This window comes from Capra hircus, chromosome 10 (assembly GCF_001704415.2).
Source record: "Capra hircus breed San Clemente chromosome 10, ASM170441v1, whole genome shotgun sequence".
In the NCBI taxonomy this organism is placed as follows: Eukaryota; Metazoa; Chordata; class Mammalia; order Artiodactyla; family Bovidae; genus Capra; species Capra hircus.
In genome coordinates this window covers 18070122-18091853 of record NC_030817.1, presented here as the reverse complement: position 1 = coordinate 18091853, position 21732 = coordinate 18070122, and the positions used below count along the sequence as shown (strand labels likewise).

The 21732-nt window shown below is 42.1% G+C and overlaps 2 protein-coding genes across 2 annotated transcripts; both read left to right on the top strand.

Annotated features, from left to right (window-relative positions):
* LOC102182510 (acyl-coenzyme A thioesterase 1-like) lies at nucleotides 4347-9097 on the top strand. Its single transcript, XM_013967289.2, has 2 exons — nucleotides 4347-4577; nucleotides 6010-9097. The coding sequence occupies exons 1-2, from the start codon at nucleotides 4473-4475 to the stop codon at nucleotides 6334-6336; spliced, it is 432 nt and encodes a 143-aa protein (XP_013822743.2). The 5' UTR covers nucleotides 4347-4472; the 3' UTR covers nucleotides 6337-9097.
* On the top strand, nucleotides 16991-20380 carry LOC102184912 (acyl-coenzyme A thioesterase 4). The gene is made up of 3 exons (XM_018053992.1): nucleotides 16991-17682; nucleotides 18556-18758; nucleotides 19565-20380. The coding sequence occupies exons 1-3, from the start codon at nucleotides 17226-17228 to the stop codon at nucleotides 20156-20158; spliced, it is 1254 nt and encodes a 417-aa protein (XP_017909481.1). The 5' UTR covers nucleotides 16991-17225; the 3' UTR covers nucleotides 20159-20380.

The window sequence follows — 21732 nt, the reverse complement described above, 5'->3', positions numbered from 1 at the left end:
TCGGACATGACTGAACAACTGAACTGAACAGAATTTTAGCTATAGAAGATGTAGTGACCTGTCTACAGGGGAAAGTTTCACTCCAGTGAGAAAAATACAAACCATGACTAAAACATATTTAGTTTTTTGAGACAGAGAAAGCTAAATGAAATCCATTTGCAAAACTCCCATGTTCCATCAGACAATTCAGTGGCCAGGAGTTGCGCAAACAGGTTTTCCTGGATTCTAGCTTGAGCAGGTTGGACAAGTAAGGTGCAGGCACTTTTTGTGACTTTATATTTCCCCACCGATATTTGCTTATGAATGCTACCATTTTGTCAGTAGACTAATGGTTTAATGTGTGCACAGAGGTAAGTAGTGGGAGTTTTTTAATTTCTGGTAAGACCAGATTATTGGCTTTTTTTAAAGTAAAGTAGGTAGGGACTGGGCCATAAGAGAAGTATTTGGAATCCAGTTTTGACAGAACCAAAAGCAAAATGTTTTCCATAATCAGGTGCCCTAAATATCCAATTTGTATTAGAGGAACCTGCAGTTTTTTTAGAGACTTTCTGTTCTTTGAAGGCTGAAAGTTTTAAAAGGTGGATGCTCTCTTGCCATGAAGAGTTTTACAGAGAGCAGAGAAGCAAATCATTCATGTACTGTGACAAAGTAAAGCCTGGAGAAAAGTTTATATCACCCAAATCAGCTTTTAAGACTTGTAAAAAGTAAGAGGAACTGTCTGTGAAAGCCTGGGACATTGCTGTCCAGGTGAATTGCCTTTTTTCCTATGTGAAAGCAAACATGTATTTACTCACCTCATCAATTAAAATACTAAAGAATGCACTGCATAAATCAGTTATGGTGAAGAAGTTGCTTTCATTGGGACTAGATATTAGTAGTGTTTGGGGCTTAGGAACAACAAGGCGACAGGATAACCGTGTTTTTTTGCTCATAACTCTTGGACAAACTTCTCTCCCCATGTATTGGGTTTTCTCATAGCCTAAATGGGCTTCTCAGGTGGCACAGTGGTAAAGAACCTGCCTGCCAATGCAGGAGACCTGAGTTTGATCCCTGGGTCGGGAAGATCCCCTGGAGAAGGAGATGGCAACCCACTCCAGTATTCTTGCCTGGGAAATCCCATGGACAGAGGAGCCTGGCAGGCTGCAGTCCATGAGGTTGCAAAGAGTCAGAACCAACTGAGCACACACAGTCTAAATAGCAGTGTTCCAGGGAGTACTACAGAGGATAATGAGGCCCTGAGAATTTTAATCCTCTATTATAGGTTTGATGCCTTGCAGGAATTATTTCTAGGATACTGATTGATTTAGGGAGAAGTTTGAATGTTGTTTGAATTCAATATTCAACATCTGTTTGAATGTTGATAGAAGTTGCATTGTGGATTCCTCTAATATCAGCTGAAGATTTTGCCTGTAAAGAGGATGATGGTAGCTATCAAACAGGGACAATTATCAGTGTCCTCCAGATTCAGCTACAGTGCCATCAAAAATGGAGCTAATGAAATATGTCAAAGTGAAAATATTAGTTGCTCAGTCAGGTCTAACTCTTTGTGACTTCATGGACTATAGTTCACCAGGCTCCTCTGTTCATGGAATTCTTCAGGCAAGAATACTGGAGTAGGTTGCCATTCCCTTCTCTAGGGGATCTTCCCGACCCAGGGGTCAAATCCGCATTGCAGGCAGATTCTTTGCCATCAGACCCACCAGGAAAACCATCAGAAATTGAGTCAATAAAAGATCTCAAAGGATCACTTAATTCACTTGGTTGGCTATTGATTGGTACTGTCAGATTCCAGAATTATCTCTGTTTGGGGAGAGAGAAATTCCAGCATGATATTTTTCTAAGTCTCAGTCTAATAAATGAATAGGGGCAGAGGAACTCAGGAGAAAAGGGTATATTCTGTCAAGGAAACAGAAAGAAATAGGTTCAGAGACAGGAACTTCTTGAGACTGATTGGAGATTCCAACTAATTGAACTATTTTAGAACTCCAAAGCAGGGGCTGCTTTACAGAAGTGGGGTTGAGTACTAGGAGTGTAGCTCTGGTGTCATTAAGGATAGAAAGAGCTTCATCCTTAATCTGGAGAAATGTTTCCACAGATGGATCAAGACAGAGGATTGGGAAGAGCTCCTGTAGTTCCTTGAAGCCCCATCATTCGAAATTAGGACACTGGAAAGGCTGGCTAGAAGGCTGACGGCACCTTGAATGCTAAAATTCTTCAGTATCCTGTGTCTTCCCAATAATAGGAGCAACTAGAAGGTTTGGGGCTCTATTTAGGGACCTTCATTTGCCAGAGTTGAAAATTAAGAAATCTAGTTGTCTTTCTTATCAGTTGACTCATCTACTTTGCAAGTGAACTGATGTGCCAAATTAAATCTGGAGTGGACACAGTTTCTCATTCCACCCTGCTTATTTCAAATAAACAGGAACATCCTGGCTCAGCACATAAACAGAGTTAAAGGTTACCTGAGTGGATTCACCACCTGAGAGAAAACAGGATCTTCCTTTGCAAACAAATGAGAACTTGTTTGCTTTGCAAACATTCCGAGAACAATTCTAATCGTCACGAACAGGTTCATCAGATTTTTGTGTGCAGGTCTGAATTTTGTTTCAATCAGTAAGTTTAGGAAAATTTACTGTAACTGCTCAGTAGAGGTTTCCAGAAAATACTCCAGCATTTGGCCAAAAGTTAGGGGTTTTTCTAAATTCTGTTTGGGCTGTTGCCATCAGGCAACCTTAATCACAAGTTTGGGTTGACCCTCACCAACAAGCAGGTGGACTAACTGATAAAAATCTAAACAACCAGGTTGGGAAGTTTGAATGAACTGTGTTAGACTCTTCAGCAAACCTGTAAGGGTTCTCGGTTACTTTAGGAAACTCTTCAACTAAGACTCCCAATTCAGCCTTAGTCTAGGGAACATAAGAAATATAGGGTTTATCTGGGTGCTCGGAAGACAATTTTAGAGGCAGGTTCTGATAGGTTCAGAGGAGGAGGGAGTGGTGAGAAGTGCCAAGAGAAAGAGAAATTCAGTGAGAGCACTGGACTGGGGAAACTGAGGGTATAGAGGAGACAGAGGCAGTGCAGCAAGGGAGGCGGCAGTGGCACTGGAGGGGGTGCCCGAGCACAGGAAGTGGCTGAATGGAGAGGGAAAGAGGGGCCTCAGAAGCCTTTCGACACCTTCAGTTGTTCGTTTAGCTCAGTTAATTTCGAAATTGTAATTTGCAGGGAAGTAATTCTAGATAGCCAGTAATGACTGGAAGCCTCAGAATGCCAATTAAACAGACGTCTAATTCAGTTTTAAGAAAAGTAAGTTTGGGGAGCTCAAATGTTCCTCATAATGTTGATTGGTGTTCTCAAATATTTTTCAGTCCATTTAATTAGAAATGGACATGAGGAGGGACCAAAGTTTTTAAACATAAAATCAGCCAGGGTCCCAGAAAGGAGGGGGGCATTGTCAAAGCATTTTGATGACAAGGATCCCATCAAAGATTTTTCTCTAGGGCAAAAAGAAAAATTCCTAAACAGCAGAGTTTCAACAGGCACAGCCCAGTACCTAAAGAAATCAGACCAAAGACCAAAGGAATACTCTCAGAAAGGACAAAGCCTTTAAATAGATCACAAATAAAGATTGGAGAACTCAAAATGCAGACAGTGGAGCTTGAAATCCAGGACAGACTTACCCTCAAACTCCAGGCTTAGCTAGAAAGCAGTGAGCGCATGTCTGTGGGGACGAGCACCTGTGTCCTCACCAACCTGGGAGTTTGGGGGAGACCTCTTAGGATCCCACTTCCAAGCACCAAGTAATGTTGCCCTTAAAACAGTTGTTTCACCAGCAAAAATGGGTTAATTCTAGAACAAAAACCATAGGCAAGTTCAACAAATCAAAGAAAGGAATGTTACTTTATAGAGAAAAAGGAGGAAGGTAGGTGGGGTTGCTTCCAGTAGAAGTCTATTGGAGGTAAGTGACAGTTGAGGGCAATGATGGTTTCTCATTGGCTGAATTCCTGGGGTAGTCAATTTCCTGGAAGGGATGCAATGTACATCCTTTTTGTTGTTGTTGTTGGGGCCTGTGATTGATGATTCTTTCCTGTTGATTCTTCTGTTGTGATTTGTAATTGAAAATTCTTCCTATAATTGATGTGGAGTGGTACTCATAAAAGTAGCACATGTTCTTTGCAAAAATCTGTGGGGCTTTGAGGCCCTGGGTATAGAAGGGAATGTGGCTTTAAACTATGCCACAGTCTGGACCTTTGAAGACCAGAGTTGTTTAGCATTTCTGATCATCAACAGAAAACTGTGATACCACCAAAGAGACAAAAATGGCTTTTGACACCACAGCAAAGAGTTTCTAGTTTAACTCTGTTTTCTCTTCCCAAGAACCCGGGCCCTTTCCTGGGATTGTGGACATTTCTGCAGCTGGAGGTGGCCTTCTGGAATATTGAGCTAGTCTGCTGGCTGGGAAGGATTTTGCTGTGATGGCACTGGCTTATTGTAACTATGAAGACCTCCCCAAGGGCCTGGAGAACCTCCACCTGGAGTACTTTGAAGAAGCTGTGAACTACCTGCTTAATCACCCTCAGGTTGGAAGTTCTTTAGTTTCATGTTCTACATATTAGTTCTCCTTCTGAAATGCTCTTGGTTTTCACAGAACTTGACAAATTCATGACAGCCACTATCTGCCCCCAACACACACTTAGTCACTTCTCCCAGACAGTTTCCATGCAATTAGATGTTATTGTTAGATTTCCTGCTGGTAAAAGTGTCCTAGTTGAAATTATGGAATTTTAAACTCCAGTATTTTATCATATTTCATTAAGAGCTCAACACATTGAGAACCCTCGGTTTGACCCAGGAAGTAAGAGGGGAAGTGATCATTCTCTCTAGAAGGCTGTCTCCAGTTTAAATGTTTGTGTTTTACAATCCTGTCCTCCATATGACCATCTGAGAGCAGAGTACTCACTTTTAACAAATCACCTAGTGGTAAATGACCTGGGTAGTAGGAAATGTTTCAGGGTTCAGTACATCAGAGGATTAGAACATATAGCTTGCTCAGGATATTAGAGGATCAATAGGATTGTCTATTTTATAATTCAATCAGAGCTCAAAGTAGCTGAAAGCCTTGAAGCTCCTAGAGAAGGTGATGGGGTGTAGTGGAACCAGTATAATAGTGTATTTGATAGAGAAAAGTTAAATTTGAGGTTTGATTTTGCCAGTTTCTAGCTCCTTGACCTTGGGGCTTCTGTATCATACTCTCAAAAACTGGGATCACTATAATATCCCATTCCTAGCGCCTTTATAAGGAATAAATAGTTGAAATCAGTCAAGAGTGCTATTGTAGAAACCATGATCCAAAAAAATAGCTGTTGATAGGTCAATCAAAAGGCCATTTACAGCAGAAGAATTTGGTAATTGACGAGAACAATCTTTCTGGAATGGGGCAAACTCAAACTACGGAGGGGACTCAGCAGAGAATTAAGACAAGAAAGTGAATAACTACAGACAAAATTTCCCACAAGTTTTGCTGTGAAAAGGAGTACAAACTAGGGCAGAGTGGATTTGAGGTCAAGGGATTGTTATTAAGGGTTTCCCGGGTGGTGCTTTTGGTAAAGAACCTGCCTGCCAATGCAGGAGATATGAGACAGGGGCTCAGTTCCTGGGTTGGGAAAATCCCTTGGAGGAGGACATGGCAACCCACTCCAGTATTCTTGCCTGGAGAGTTCCATGGACAGGGGGAGAGGAAAAGACCACTGGAGGTTTGGTGGTCAAGGAACTTTAAGGCCAGAGTATTTCGTTGTCATCCACTTGGTTGTTGAAGACACCAGGAATGGTGATGGAGAAATTGTGGAAAGCAAGGTACAACACAAGTTTAAGTCAATATCCCAAGGCTGCAAACCTTGATAACTGGGAGAGCCCAGATTCAGGCTCAGTTCCCCAACTCTCAAGTCCAGGCACTACTGGCCACACTACACTGTTCATGGACTCATTCTCCTTTTCCCTTTGACCTTTTCTCAGGTGAAGGGTCCAGGAGTTGGGCTGCTTGGGATTTCAAAAGGAGGCGAGCTCTGCCTCTCCATGGCTTCCTTCCTGAAGGGCATCTCTGCGGCCGTCATAATCAATGGCTCTGTGGCCCGTGTCGGTGGAAACTTACACTACAAAGGTGAGATTCTGCCGCCTGTGGGTTTCAACCAAAATCGAATCAAGATGACCAAAGATGGCTTTGTAGACATTGTGGAAGTCCTGAACAGCCCTTTGGAAAGGCCTGACCAGAAAAGCTTCATTCCTGTGGAAAGGGCTGAGTGCCCCTTCCTGTTTCTTGTGGGTCAGGATGACCACAACTGAAAGAGTGAATTCTATGCTAACGAGGCCTCTAAGCGCTTGCAGGCCCATGGGAAGGCAAAAGCCGAGGTCATCTGTTACCCAGGGACGGGGCACTACATTGAGCCTCCTTACTTCCCCCTGTGCCTGGCTTCCCTGCACACCTTGGTGGGCACTCCTGTCATCTGGGGAAGGGAGCCCAGGGCTCATGCCAGGGCCCAGGTAGATGCTTGGCAGCAGCTCCAGACTTTCTTCCATAAACACCTGGGTGGGGAAAAGGGGACAATTCCAGCCAAGCTGTGATCAACGGACGGACAGAACAATTAGGAACAGCTGCCACAGTTAGTGTATACCAGTGTAGATTTCTTCTGTTCAATAATTACGTAGAGTTTTTCCTCTTCAGTGTTAAAGTGAACTTACCAAGAAGTTTTTTAGATTTTTATAAATTACATACATTTTCATTTGTTTGAGTGGAGAGTGATTCTACAGAAAATGAAACAAATGGCCAAAAAAACAATTGACAAGGCTTTAACTCTAAAAGGAAAAGGTGTAATACCCAGTTAATAGTACCTAGTACACAATTAGTGCTCCATAATTATTTGAATTATTATTATAATTTATTTTGTTTTTAATTAATAAATGATTACCTATTGTGGAAAAAAGAATACAAAATATCAAAAATGTTATCAGATTTGAGTTTCTAATTTAAGAATGGAAGTGAACATCATAGCCGTAAAGTAGTATACTAGTTAGATAACTACTTAGATGAAAACTACTAAAAATTTTCAAAGCAAATATGTTTTTAGTTCTTGAATCTTCTTGAATGAGGAAGAAGTCTCCTAGTGCAAATGTATTTTAATTACTTTTTTCATTTTCACATATGGACTTTGTGATTTAGTTGTTTTGAATCCTGGTATAACAACATTTAGATGAATTTCATAAGTGACTTTAATATTGATTAGCATGCAAATGAATGATTTAGTTTTGTATTACTTGATATCAATATATACTAAACTTACTAAACTTTTCTAAAGCTGAATGTGTTTAAAAGAAAAGATACTTTAATTTATGATCATGGTGTTTTGGTTTCTCAACTTTCTCTTTCAATAAAGCATCTTCTGACAGATGTCTTCTCTTGAAACTCAAAAACAGTGCTCCTTTTGCTTAGTCAGATTTTTCTTCTGTCCCACTGTGAGGCAGGTGTCATCTCCATTTTACAGATGAAGAAACCAAGACTCAGAAAAATTTTTGCATGGTACCTGTAGAGCCGGGGCTCAGTCTCCCCACATCCAGTTTCTTCTCTCTTTGTTAAGCTCATCCATGCTCTCTGCAGGGTAACAGCCCCAGCCACAGGGAAAGGAAGTGGCTCTTCTTTCTTCTACCTAAGTTTTCAGTGGATTTCCTGGACTTGCAGTGTGAGGGTAGGGGTGGTTTCAGGGCACTAATGTTAAAAGTATAGTTCTGGAACCATGTTTAAATCCTGGCCTTTACCTAGGAGTATGGTTTTTTGCAGGAGCTGACAGGCACCTTAAAATGCCCTACATGCCTTCCCTTGATTATTAACAATGTGTGTGTGATCTGCCCTCCTCCTTTCCTCTTTCTATATTTCTCTGTCCACCACTTTCTGTAAATAGCATGTTCCATGACAGTTGAAGGAATCTCCCATTAATCAAGCTGGAGAGTCAGGCTTCTCTAGAGATTCTGGGGCTGATCTTGAGGGATAAAAGGCAGCAGCAGAAGAAATCTGGGGGCCAATAAATGACCAAGTGAAACTGCAAACCACGTTTCAAAAGACACAAAGATGATTTCCTCTTTAAATTCTTGTTAGTAGGAGAATCTAACAAAAGGGAACTAGAGATGCCATAGGCTTATGTTCTGGAGGGAGATGTGATATACTATGATGTGAAGATTAGAAAAGAATTCAGACAGTGGCCTTTGATATGGGTCTTAACAGATAGGATCTCTCTTTTTCTAAATCTAAAGTAATAAAAATTCATAGAAAACTTGGAAAATAGAGAAAGTTATTCAGCAGAAAAGGAATTGCATATAATCACTAGAAACTAACACACTTAACATGTCAGAATATTCCCATTTTCCTCTAGGCTTTTTGTTGTATGTATTGAGTTTTTACTCAAGTGTACATCCTTTTTACTTTAATATCATACGGTGATTATTTTACCATGTTATTATTATATTCTTCAAACACATGACTTTAAAAACAGTGATGTGTATTCTACTGATTGGTGCTACTACCCTTCATTTAATCAGTCCTCTGTTGTTAGCCCTTGACATTGCTGATAGTTTTTCTTTATAAAGTCCGTTCTGAGATGAAGGGACATACACATGTATAAGTCTTTGTGTGTCACTATTTCTTTAAGAGAGATTCTTTGAAAGGAAATTACTGTGCATACCGGAAATGACCACCCGCACCATCAAGGACACTGTATGAAACCGCCATGTTGCCAACATTGGTGCAATATGTGTGTATGTGTGCCTTTGTGTCTAATCCTTTATAATTTTATAAATTTTATGGTTTGAAAAGATAATCTCCTATTACTGTACTTTTTTTGTTGTTGCTGTTAGTAAAGTTGAATATCTCCTCCTCTTATTGGGAAAATATCTATATTCCTTTTAAACTACATTTCCCATTCCTTCAGAATGTTCTCCTATTTCTTTATGACCTACAGCAGCATTTGATTATGTATTACAGAAGTAAATAATTATCATATATGTTGACCATGTTACATCATTTTGCTAGCTGCCATTTAAATTATGTGTACATGTGTGAATATATGTATGTGTTAAATTTTGCAAGATGAGTTGATGATGGAAGGTGGAAATGATAAGAAATATGTATCTGTCTGTACCTTTCTCCCAACTTCCAGCATAGAGTTCCTAAAACTCTTATAAATATCTAAGTGATAGCAGCACTAATCGCATCTTTTGTTCTACTGAGGTGACTCTAAGTGGGCTCCTGGATGGGGACTGCGTGGGCACTAGTAACCAGAAAGACCAATCCATGATTAGAAGCCTGGAATTTTCAGCTGTCTCTCCCAATTTTCCAGAGAGACTAGGGGCCAAAAACTGAGTTAATAATTGAGCATGCCTATGTGAGGAAAGGGCTTCCCTGGTAGCTCAGCTAGTAAAGAATCCTCCTGCAATGCAGGAGACCCTGGTTTGATTCCTGGGTCGAGAAGTGCTCCTGGAGAAGGGATAGGCTACCCCCTCCAGTATTCTTGGGCTTCCAAGGTGGTTCAGACAATAATCTGCCCACTATGTGGGAGACCTGGGTTAGATCCCTGGTTTGGGAAGATCCCCTGGAGAAGGACATGGCAACCCAGTCCAGTATTCTTGCCTGAAGAATCTCCATGGACAGAGGGGCCTAGCAAGCCACAGTCCATGGGGTCACAAAGAGTTGGACATGATTTAGCAACAAAGCATATGTGAGGAAGCCTCCACAAAAATCCCAATAGTACAGGGTTTGGAGAGCTTTCAGTTTGGCGAACACATCCACACTGCTAGGGAGACATACCTCAGCTCCACAGGGACAAAAGCTCCTGCATTGGGACTCTCCCAGACCTTGCCCAATGGAACTCTTCATCTGGCTGTTCCTCTGTATCCTTTATCATATTCTTCAATAAGGTAGCTGATGTAAGGGTTTCCCTGAGTTCGGCAGGCTGCTCTGGCAAATCAGTAGAACCTGAAGAAGGGGTTGTAGAAACCTCGGATTTATAGCCTAATCACACCGCGATTGTGGGTAACCTGGGGACCTACTACTTGTAATTGGCACCTGGGGTGGGGTGAGAGCAGTTTTGTGGCACTGAGACCTTAACCTCAGGGAACTGACACCATCTCCAGGTAGACAGTATTAGAACTGAATTAAATTCTAGGACATCAGATGGTTATCTCAAAGATTTACACCACACATATGGTGACCAGAAGTGTCAGAAATGCAGTGTTCTGAGTAGCAAAGGAGTCACACAGAAAAGAGACACAGGAGGAGAACAGCAGGTTTTTCCTAATATACACAAGGCATTTTAGGAAGTAGAAATGATTGCTGAGATACACAATTCAGTTGATGAGCTCGAAAACAAAATAGACATGGCTAGTAGTCAAATTAGGACTCATAAGAAGACTTAAGAAATCTCTCACAATTTCCAGAAATAAGAGGTAGGCTATGTATGAGAAAAAAATTAAGGCATAGAAGACTGTAAACCACAATCTGTTCTACTAGCAGCAATGGTCTTAAAAACAGAATAGAATAGAATAAAACAGAATAGGCTTCACCAAGCACCAAGTTTACTTAGGTTTAAAAATTCAGGATAAGAGAAAACACAACCACAGTATAAAGTCATCAGGAAGCATGTGCTCACACAAGATGAGGCTGAGTATTGTGTAGACAACTTTTGGCTTCAGATTAAAAGGCTCTATACAGAAGTAAATAGAAAGTTGTTAAAATTTTCCAATGGTGTACTGAAGAATTAATACGAATAAACAAGAGTCTGGCTTTTATTCTTGGCCACTGGAAGGCTTCCCGGTGGCTCAATGGTAAAGAATCTGCCCGTCAGTGTAGGAGACTCCGGTTCAATAGTGGATCAGGAAGATCTCCTGGAGGAGGGCATAGCAACTCACTCCAGTACTCTTGCTGGGAAAACGCCAGGGACAGAGGATCCTGGTGGGTTAGAGTCCATGGGGTTGCAAAGAGTCAGACACGACTGAGCAGCTCTGGCAAACTAACATACTGCAAACTGATCTACAGATTCAATCTAACCTCCATCAAAATTCCAGGAAGTTTCTTTGCAGAGACTGGTAAATTGATCTTAAAATTCCTATGGAAACTCAAGAAACCCATAATCCTGACAAAGAATAATAAAACTGGAAAACTCACAATGACCAATTTTAAAACTTGCTAGAAAGCAACACGAATTAAAACAATGTGGTACATGCAGAAGAATAGACAAAAAGATCAATGGAATAAAAATGAGATTCCAAAAATAAATCCTGACATTTACCACACTTACAGTCAATTGATTTTTGACAAGAAAATTCAAGGGAGAAAGAATGGTCTTTTCAACAAATTGTGTTGACACAATAGAATATCCATATGAAAAGAATGAATTTCAATCCTACCTCACAGCAAACACAAGAATGAACTCAAAATTGATTAAAGGGGTAAATGTAAGAGCTCAAATTATAGAATTCTTTGAAGAAGATATAGAAGCAAATCTTTGTAACTCTGGATTAGATAATGGTTTGACATCAAAGCATAAGCAAAAACAGAAAAAATACATGAACTGGACATCAAATTTGAAAACCTTTATGCACCAAAGGATACTGTTAGGTAGTTAGCATATGAAAAAGGAGTCCAGAATGACAGTGGCTAAAAGACAAGGAAGGGAAAAGCCCGCGGCGGGGGCGGGGGGGGGAGGGGGGGCTGGGGGGTGGGGAGAAGGTCCAAGGACCAGAGTGAGGACCTCAGGTAGAACAAACAGCACTCCTGGCTAGCCCAATTTACACAGGGCAGGCCCAGGGGGAGGGAAAAACATATAAAAAGAGGAGCCAAAGTGCCGGGGGTCTCTCTCCCTGAGCACGCACTCTCTCTCTCTTCTCTTAGGGTCTTTTGGGTCGGCACGCCCTCACGCCTCGAGGATGTATTTTCCTTTTATTTTCTAAATAAAACTGACCTGTAACATGGAGCTGTAACATTGATCTGTCTGAGAGCTGTGACACAGTCTGTCCGAGAGCTGAGATATGTTCTGTCCAAGGGCTTTAACGTCCGTCACTTCCAATTTTTGTTGTGACGACACAGAACCGAGGAAATTACACACTCCCCTGACAATATCATTAAAAAATTGAAAAGACATCTCACACAATGGTAAGAAATATTTCCAAATCACATATATGTTAGAGACTTGGGCCTAGAATATATAAAGAACTCTTTCAATTCAATGGTAAAACGCAGCAAGAGAAAAGCAACTAGAAAAATACATAAGAATTCCCATAAAAATTTCAGCTGAGGAACTTCCCTGGTGGTCCAGTGGTAAAGAATCCACCTACCAATGCAGGGAACATGACTTTGATCCCTGATTCAGGAAGATGTCACATGCCAAGGGGTAACTAAGCCCCTGAGCCACAACTAGTGAAGCCTATGTTCCCTAGAACCTGTGCTCCCCAACAAGAGAAGCCACCACAATAAGAAGCCTGCACACTGCAACTAAAAAAGCCCACACAAGCAGCAACAGAAGATCCGGAGCAGACAAAAATAAAGATACAAAAAAAATTTTTTTTTAACTGCCAGCTGACTTTTCAGCAGAAATGGCTTACCTGGTAGCTCAGACAGTAAAGAATCTACCCGAAATGCAGGAGACCCAGGTAGATGTGGGTTTGATCCCTGGGTTGTGAAGATCCCCTGGAGAAGGGAATGGCAACACATTCTAGTATTATTATCTGGGAAATCCCATGGGCAGAGGAGCCTGGTGGGCTACAGTCTATGGGGTTGCAAAGAGCCAACACGACTGAATGACCAAGCACAGCAGATAAGAAGGGAACAGCATGATATATTTTAAATGATGAAAGGAAAAAATCTACAACCAACAACACTGTACTCAGGAAGGCTATCACTCAGATTTGAAGGACAGATAAAGAATTTTAAAGATAAGCAAAAACTAAAAACAGTTCAGTATCACTAAACTACCTGAGAAGAAATGCTTTAAAAAATTCTCTAAGTAGAAAAGAATAGGCCACAACTAGAAATATTAACAGTATGAAAAAAAAAAATCTCATTGGTAAAGGCACAAAAAAGGTAGTATAGTTCAACCATTTACAAAGCAAGGTTAAAAGACAAAGTAACCAAATCATCTATATCCACAATGAATAGGTTAAGACATACATAAAAGGATGTAAAATATGATGTCACAAACAGTAAATGGTTTGGTGGGGTGGTGAGGGTAGAAATGCAGGGTGGTTAAAATGTGTCTGACATTAAGAGATCAAAACTTAAAATAATCAAATATATATCCATAAATAAACCTCTTGGCCAGCACAAACAGAATTATGTAACAAACAGGAAAGAAAGGAATCTAAATATAAGACTAAATATAGTCATCAAGTCACAAGGGAAGAGAGAAACAAAGAAGAAACAAAAAAGAACTACAAAAATAACGAGAATGTGGCCAACAAAACTACAATAAGTTCACACCTATTAACATTACTTCATTTTTGTTTTCCTGACAGCACTATGTTTGCAGGATCTTACTTTCCTTATCACAGATCAAACCTGGGGCCACACCAGTAAAAAAGCACCAAATCCTAAAAACAGCACCACTGGGGAATTCCCTCAATAATTACTTTAAATGTAAGCAGATTAAATACTTCAATCAGAAGACAGAGAGTAGCTGAATGGGTAAAAAAACAAGACCCATCTAGAGGTTGCCGACAAGAGGTTCACTTCAGATCTAAAGAGACACACAGACTGAAAGTGAGGAGATGAAAAAGGCATGCCATACAAATAGAAAATAAAAGAAAACTGAAGCAAAAATAAATATATCAGTTCAGTTCAGTCGCTCAGTCGTGTCTGACCCTTTGCGACCCCATGAATCGCAGCACGCCAGGCCTCCCTGTCCATCACCAACTCCCGGAGTTCACTCAGACTCACGTCCATCGAGTCAGTGATGCCATCCAACCATCTCATCCTTGGTCGTCCCCTTCTCCTCCTGCCCCCAATCCCTCCCAGCATCAGAGTCTTTTCCAATGAGTCAACTCTTCACATGAGGTGGCCAAAGTACTGGAGCTTCAGCTTTAGCATCATTCCTTCCAAAGAAATCCCAGGTTTGATCTCCTTCAGAATGGACTGGTTGGATTTCCTTGCAGTCCAAGGGACTTTCAAGAGTCTTCTCCAACACCACAGTTCAAAAGCATCAATTCTTCGGTGCTCAGCCTTCTTCACAGTCCAAATCTCACATCCATACATGACCACAGGAAAAACCATAGCCTTGACTAGACGGACCTTAGTCGGCCAAGTAATGTCTCTGCTTTTGAATATACTATCTAGGTTGGTCATAACTTTTCTTCCAAGGAGTAAGCGTCTTTTCATTTCATGGCTGCAGTCACCATCTGCAGTGATTTTGGAGCCCCCCAAAATAAAGTCTGACACTGTTTCCACTGTTTCCCCATCTATTTCCCATGAAGTGATGGGACCGGATGCCATGATCTTCGTTTTCTGAATGTTGAGCTTTAAGCCAACTTTTTCGCTCTCCTCTTTCACTTTCATCAAGAGGCTTTTTAGCTCCTCTTCACTTTCTGTCATAAGGGTGGTGTCATCTGCATATCTGAGGTTATTTATATTTCTCCCGGCAATCTTGATTCCAGCTTGTGTTTCTTCCAGTCTAGTGTTTCTCATGATGTACTCTGCATATAAGTTAAATAAGCAGGGTGACAATATACAGCCTTTTCCTATTTGGAATATATCAGATATATTTAAAAATAAAGCCTATTAATATTTTAAAAATTAAAGTTTATATTAAGCAAAGTGGTTGAAGAGAGACAATAATACAAAAAATATGTAACATCTTTTTAATTTTAAAAACCAAAGAACAGAAAAAGACTAGTACCATAATGTGTTTACACTCCCATATATTTACCTACTTTAAATATTAATCAAAATCTAGATGGATGCATTCATCTTTGGGGGAAAGTGGCAAAAGGATAGAGAAGAGACTCATCATTTACCACTGTAAACTTGTCATTACGTATGTGCTTAGTCACTCACTCATGTCCGACTCTTTGTGACCCCATGGACAGTAGCCCGCCAGGCTTCTCTGTCCATGGGGATTCTCCAGGCAAGAATACCGGAGTGGGTTGTCATGCCTTCCTCCGGGGAAGCTACCCAAACCAGAGATCTAACCCATGTCTCCTGCATTGCTGGCGGATTCTTTACGGTCTCAGCCACCAGGGAAGCTGAAGAATACTGGAGTGAGTAGCCTTCTCCAGGGTTACTTCCTGACCCAGGAATCCAATCAGGGTTTCCCGCACTGCAGGCAGATTCTTTACCAGCTGAGCCACGGGGGAAGCCCTTGCTTATGTATGCTTTGGGAAAAAATTTTTTGTCCTTTAAAAAGAATTTGAAAAGCAGTATGCAAACCTATAGCAAATATCTGGAGGCCATGAGAAAAAAAACACACATGCTGAATCTCTATTACAAAATGAAGCATGAATTTTGCTTCCTAGTCTTCTTCTAAGAGTTTCACACACACTGTCACCTTGGATCCCCTTATAGCAGACTTCCATCATGCTACACGCAAGAACTCTTAAACCCCAAAAGATATAAACTTATTTGAATCTACAGAACTAGTCAGTGATGAAGCCAGAGCTAGAACTTTAATTATATTTCACTGCAATGCTGCTGCTCACTGTTGAGTTCCACATTGGAGCTGGTCAAGGTTCTGACAGTTATTAGAGGCTAATCCTTAGCAGTTTTACATTTGCCAAGCCTCATGTTTCTCCTTTCCAATATTTGAAAATTATTCCCAGTGTTTTATGGACTTGTTAAATTGTGTATGTAAAATAGATGGGACATCGCTGAAGAGTAGCTATTACTATACTATATGCAAAATGCTGGGTATCCTTAAACATTATACCTACATTGCTTCTAGGATCACATTCAAAAGGCTGACATTTAGTATCTATGAAGGCTGAACATTCTCATTCTCTATGATACAGCAATACCACTCCCAGGTATTCACTCCACTCAAAGGCACATACATGTCAATCAAAAGATATAGTCTTGAATATTCAGAGCACTATACCTAGGAGTCCCAAACTGGCAACTACCAAAAGCCTATAGTCAGTAATATTCGACCAATACTTTTATGATCACAAAACAAAATACTATTTGGCAGAGATAAAGAACAATCTACAACTACACTCAAAAACAGCAATGAAGCTCACAAATGTAATGTTGAGCCAAAGTAGACAATAAAAACGGCACACTGGAGGATTCATCACCGTAAAATACAGAGTTGGGAAAAACTAACCTGTTTTGTTCATTGCAAGGACTGATGCTAAAGCTGAAACTCCAATACTTTGGCCACCTCATGCGAAGAGTTGACTCACTGGAAAAGACCCTGATGCTGGGAGGGATTGGGGGCAGGAGGAGGGGACGACAGAGGATGAGATGGCTGGATGGCATCACTAACTCGATGGACATGCGTTTGAGTAAACTCCAGGAGTTGGTGATGGACAGGGAGGCCTGTCGTGCTGCGATTCATGGGGTCGCAAAGAATCGGACATGACTGAGCGACTGAACTGAACCCGTTTTGTTGGACTCAGGATAGAGTACGTTGGGCAAGGGAAAGTGCTACTGGGGTGCTGGCAATGATGTTTCTAGACCCTTGAGCTCGGTTGCCCAAGTACGTTCGGGTTACGAAATACATTGAAATATACACTTAGGATTTATGCACGGTTTTGTGTGTGTGTGCGTGTATGTGTATAACTCATTAAAACTTCTAGAAAAAATTGGGAGAGACTAGTATTCTTGGAATTCTACCTAAGGCATTCAGCTCCGGTTTCACTACGAATCCATATCCAACACGCTTCACTCCAACAAGCGAGGGATGTTTGAGGCAGAAAAGAGGCGTGGGCGGGGCGGGTTCCACTCCACATTATAGACAGCAGAAAATCCCTGTGCGCCCCGCCCTGGGCCAGAAGAAAGACCCGGTGCTTTTACCTCCAACGAGCAGAGGTCCGAGACCTAAAGGGACGCTTCCAGAGGCGGATCAGCTACAGACTTCTCTCGGCTCCAGGCGACGCCTGACACCCTCGGACGTCCGAGCGCCCTCCACCCGGCCTGAGGCAAAAACTCCAGTAGCCGCCCGCGCTTTCAAGCTCAGGGTCCAGACTGCGGCTGTGGTCCCGAGATGGCGGCGACAGTGACGCTGGAGCCGGCCGGCCGCTGCCGCTGGGACGAGCCCGTGCGCATCGCCGTGCGCGGCCTGGCGCCGGGGCAGCCGGTCACGCTGCGCGCGTCCCTGCGCGACGAGAAGGGCGCGCTCTTCAGGGCCCACGCGCGCTACTGCGCCGACGCCGCCGGCCTGCTGGACCTGGAGCGCGCGCCCGCGCTGGGCGGCAGCTTCGCGGGGCTCGAGCCCATGGGGCTCTTCTGGGCTCTGGAGCCCGAGAAGCCTTTTTGGCGATTTCGGAAGCGGGATGTGCAGACGCCCTTCGCCGTGGAGCTGGAGGTGCTCGACGGTCACGAACCCGAGGCCCAGCCGCTTCTGGGCCGGGCGGTGCATGAGCGCGACTTCCTAGCGCCCGGGGTGCGGCGCGAGCCGGTGCGCGCGGGCCGGGTGCGCGGCACGCTCTTCCTGCCGCCAGGTGAGCCTGGGGTGCTGGGGCCTGGCGAGCGTGTGCTCTAGGCCGTCTCGGTTTGTGATACTGCTTCCCGGGAAGGGTGGCTTGGGATCAGGGTCAGAGAAGAGGATGTTGACTAAATCCGTGACCTCACATTCACAATGGAGGCTTTTGATTTGTTCTGCACTCTGCTATGCGGCTTGCTTGCATTATCTCATTTAACCTCTGTATCCCAAAGAGGTGGATACTGTTATTGTGTAGATTAAAAGAAAAAAAAAAAAAAAAGGCCTGGATGGGGTCTGTAGGTTCACTTTGCTATGAATAACTACAGATTTCTATGACCTTCAGCTCTGACACAGTATGATGGTCTTACACAATATGATGACAGCCGAGGAAGCTCGTGCCTCCTCACTCTTCTTGAGTGTCCTGCGTACACTGGGCCCCTTACCCACTGTTTCATGCTCCTGTCTACCACAGATCACTTTCTAGACTTCACGGCCTTCCTCACCTAAAGCCTCACAGGATCTCTCTTTTTCTTTCCTCTAAGCAGACTCTGAACCAAAGGTATCACCAAGGGTTTTGATTTGCTTTTGAAACCTTCGTTTTGATTCTCAATTCTGTGCCCAATCCTATAAAAGAACACTGCAAATCAACTGTCTAAAATCCTCCTTCCATGATATAGCATTAGACTCTGTTACCCTTCTTTACAACTGAAGATTCTCCAAGTATACCTTGGAGATAATTTGGAATTTGTATTGTTCAGTAATGACTCAGAGAGTTCTTTTCTTTCCTCGATTCACAGGCACCCACTAACTACTTTAGAAAGATTTCTGAAAGGAAAGCAAATTATTTAATAAATTATGTAATACATTGTCTTTATAATATTGCCTTCTTTAGGATCTGGACCTTTCCCAGGGATCGTTGACATCTGCGGTTTTGGAGAAGGCCTGTTGGAATATCGGGCCAGCCTTCTGGCTGGCCATGGCTTTGCCACATTGGCTCTAGCTTATTGTAGCTTTGAAGATCTCCCCGAGATAATCGATACCATAGACCTGGACTACTTTGAAGAAGCCCTGTGCTACATGCTTCAACACACCCAGGTTCTCCTGATGTCCTTTATCATTCTCTCTAGAACCTGCGGAGAGGGTGTCACTTTGCACTCACCTATGCCAAGTGCATTGATGCTGCTTTACTCTTCTTCTTTCACAGACATTTCTTTTGAAGACTTCCTTGGTTTTAGGTACCTACTCCACTTTCTCTGTCAGATGGATTAAAGTTGCTAACTTCATTGTAAAGTTCATGTGAGATTTTATTTCAGGGAATTATGTAGTAATATTAAAATTTCTTCAAGTGGAGTTTCTAATTTTTTTAGCTTTGCATGCTTTTTAATCTTTATATTTCTGATAGCAGAATATGTTCTCAGACTTGATAGAAACTTGTCCACCCATTTCAGAAGCTAAGAACTACTTAATTGGACTTTGAAGTCTTACTTTGTTTCTATAAAGCCAACCATTTTTCAGTATATATTTATATGTGGTCTGATAATGATTTACTTCTTGGGACAGACTTTGCTTTCACAAGTTAGATACCCAAGAACATTGATGTTATAGTTCCACCTGAGTGAGGCTCTGAACTCAACAGGCTCCATGACTCAGCATTCTCTAGTGCATGACTCTCTGGAAGTTTGCAACCAGTTCCCAAATTTGCCAGTGAGGTGAGTTTTTAAGATTTGTTTGCCACATGTCCAGGAAGATAGTCTTTACAAGGAAAGAATCTCCTCTGTCAGCTGAGGTTGAGTGTCTTTTGAGCAGTTCACAAGTCAAAGCTAGCAGCTTCTCTAGTTGCATTTAGAAAAATGTTTTTCTCTGGGGTAGGTTTTTCACTTTTGTCTCTTCTTTTCTTCCAGATAAAAGGCCCAGGCATTGGCCTTCTGGGCATTTCTTTAGGGGCTGATATTTGTCTCTGCATGGCCTCATTTTTGAAGAATGTATCAGCCACAGTTTCCATCAATGGATCTGGATTCAATGGAAACAGAGTTATATACTACAAAGAGAACAGCAGCATTCCACCACTGGGCCATGACCTGAGGCGAATGAAGGTAGCTTTCTCAGGCCTCCTAGACATTGTGGATGTAAGGAATGATATTATAGGGGGATGTGAGAACCCCTGCATGATTCCAATAGAGAAGGCCCAGGGGCCCATCCTCTTCATTGTTGGTCAGGATGACCATAACTGGAGGAGTGAGCTTTATGCCCAGATAGCCTCTGAACGGTTACAGGCCCATGGAAAGGAAAAACCCCGGATCATCTCTTATCCTGGGACTGGGCACTACATTGAGCCTCCTTATTTCCCCATGTGCCCAGCTTCTTTGCACAAATTATTGGACAAACCCGTAATGTGGGGTGGGGAGCCCAGGGCCCATTCTAAGGCCCAGGTAGATGCGTGGAAGCAAATTCTAACCTTCTTCACCAAACACCTTGGACCTTCCCCCAAATTGTAATGCACTGCTCTGTTACTGACAGGAGAGAGAGATTCAAGGTTGGATTCTAGTGTTTAATAATCTTATCTGAATCATTTGTCCCCTGGGTAACATTAAATTCTTGTCATTGTTATTAATGATGTAGGAAACTTTTTGGAGTTTTATTTTGTAATGAATTTTTCTAATGTAACACATACCTCTTGTAGAAGACTGGATTAAAATTATACAAAACAGTAAAAAGTATCCCCACTATTAAAATTTGTGTTTTCATCTAGGTGTTTTTAGTTAACACTTGGAGGCACAGATGAAATTTAAAGCTGAACAAATGTTAGGTTACTTTTTCCATCATTGGGAGAGAACGACCATTCAGCATTTGCTATTGGTTCAACTACCACTGACAGAAGAATTTTCATTGGCTAAAATATACACAAAGGTGTTGATAGAAGGATAGCCAGACTGACCTTTTTCTCATAGAGATTAGAGAAGAATCCCCTGGGAGGAGGAGTGATGGTAAGAAGGGGAGCATCTGGCTCTGGAACAGTTTAGTCAAAACTCTGATACAAAGGAGCGGGACTATGCCCTATTTTCCTTCTTGCTTCCTGGGTCTAAGAACAAACTTTGGAAACTCATATTGTGACATTCTTAGAGGCATCATCACTTTCCCTGACAACAAAGCTATAAAACATTATGTAGGTATATTTGAAGAGATAATGGTTGTGAATTTTCTAAAACTGACAAAGACATCAACCACATAGTCTGGAAGGACTATGTCTTAGCTCAGGCTTCTCTAACAAAATACCATAGATAGAGTGGCTTAAACAACACACATTTCTCACAGTTGTGTAGTCTGAGAAGTCCAGGATCTAGGTTCTGGCAGATTCAGTTCCTGGTGAGGGCATTTTCTGGCCTAGAGACACCTACCTTCTCCCTGTCTCCTCACCTGGCAGGGAGAGGAGAAACCACCTCTGGTTTCTCTTCCTCGTTTCATAAGGACACTAATCCCATCATGGGGGCCTCATTTGAACCTGACAAACTCCTAAAAGCCCTACCTTCAAATACCATTACACTGAGGTTTCAGATGTCAACATTTGAGTTTTGAGGGGACATAACACCCATTAACTTCAAGTCAGTTAAAGAAAATCATATTTAACATATCACAGAAAAGTTGGTTCTTAAAAAATATTTATTTATTTGGCTATATTGGATCTTAGTTGCAGCATGCAGGCTCTGACTTGTACCACGTGGTCTTCTTTCTAGTTGTGGCGTGTAGGCTCAGTAGTTGCAGTGCATGGGCTTAGAGGCCCCGTGGCATATGGGATCCTAGTTCCCCGACTAGGGATCAAACCTGTGTTCCCTGCACTGGAAGATGTACTCTTAAGGGCTGGATCACCAGGGAAATCCCAGAAAAATTGTTCGTAACATTAATTCTTGCTACTTCTGGCACCAACAGGCGGGAGATCTACGCCCTCTCCCCTCAATATGGATGGGTTTCTGACTGCTTCAGTTAGTACAGTAGGGCTGAACCGAGGCTTTGTGACTTTGGTCATAAAGGCCATGATGATTTCACCTTGTTTGCTGGGAACACTTGCTCTTGG

Excerpts from the sequence above, each read along its gene's own strand:
- LOC102182510 (XM_013967289.2), top strand. The coding sequence starts at position 4,473 with ATGGCACTGGCTTATTGTAACTATGAAGACCTCCCCAAGGGCCTGGAG. Across the intron at positions 4,578-6,009 it reads ACCTGCTTAATCACCCTCAG|GTGAAGGGTCCAGGAGTTGG; the intron begins GTTGGAAGTTCT and ends ACCTTTTCTCAG.
- LOC102184912 (XM_018053992.1), top strand. The coding sequence starts at position 17,226 with ATGGCGGCGACAGTGACGCTGGAGCCGGCCGGCCGCTGCCGCTGGGAC. Across the intron at positions 17,683-18,555 it reads CACGCTCTTCCTGCCGCCAG|GATCTGGACCTTTCCCAGGG; the intron begins GTGAGCCTGGGG and ends TGCCTTCTTTAG. Across the intron at positions 18,759-19,564 it reads ACATGCTTCAACACACCCAG|ATAAAAGGCCCAGGCATTGG; the intron begins GTTCTCCTGATG and ends CTTTTCTTCCAG.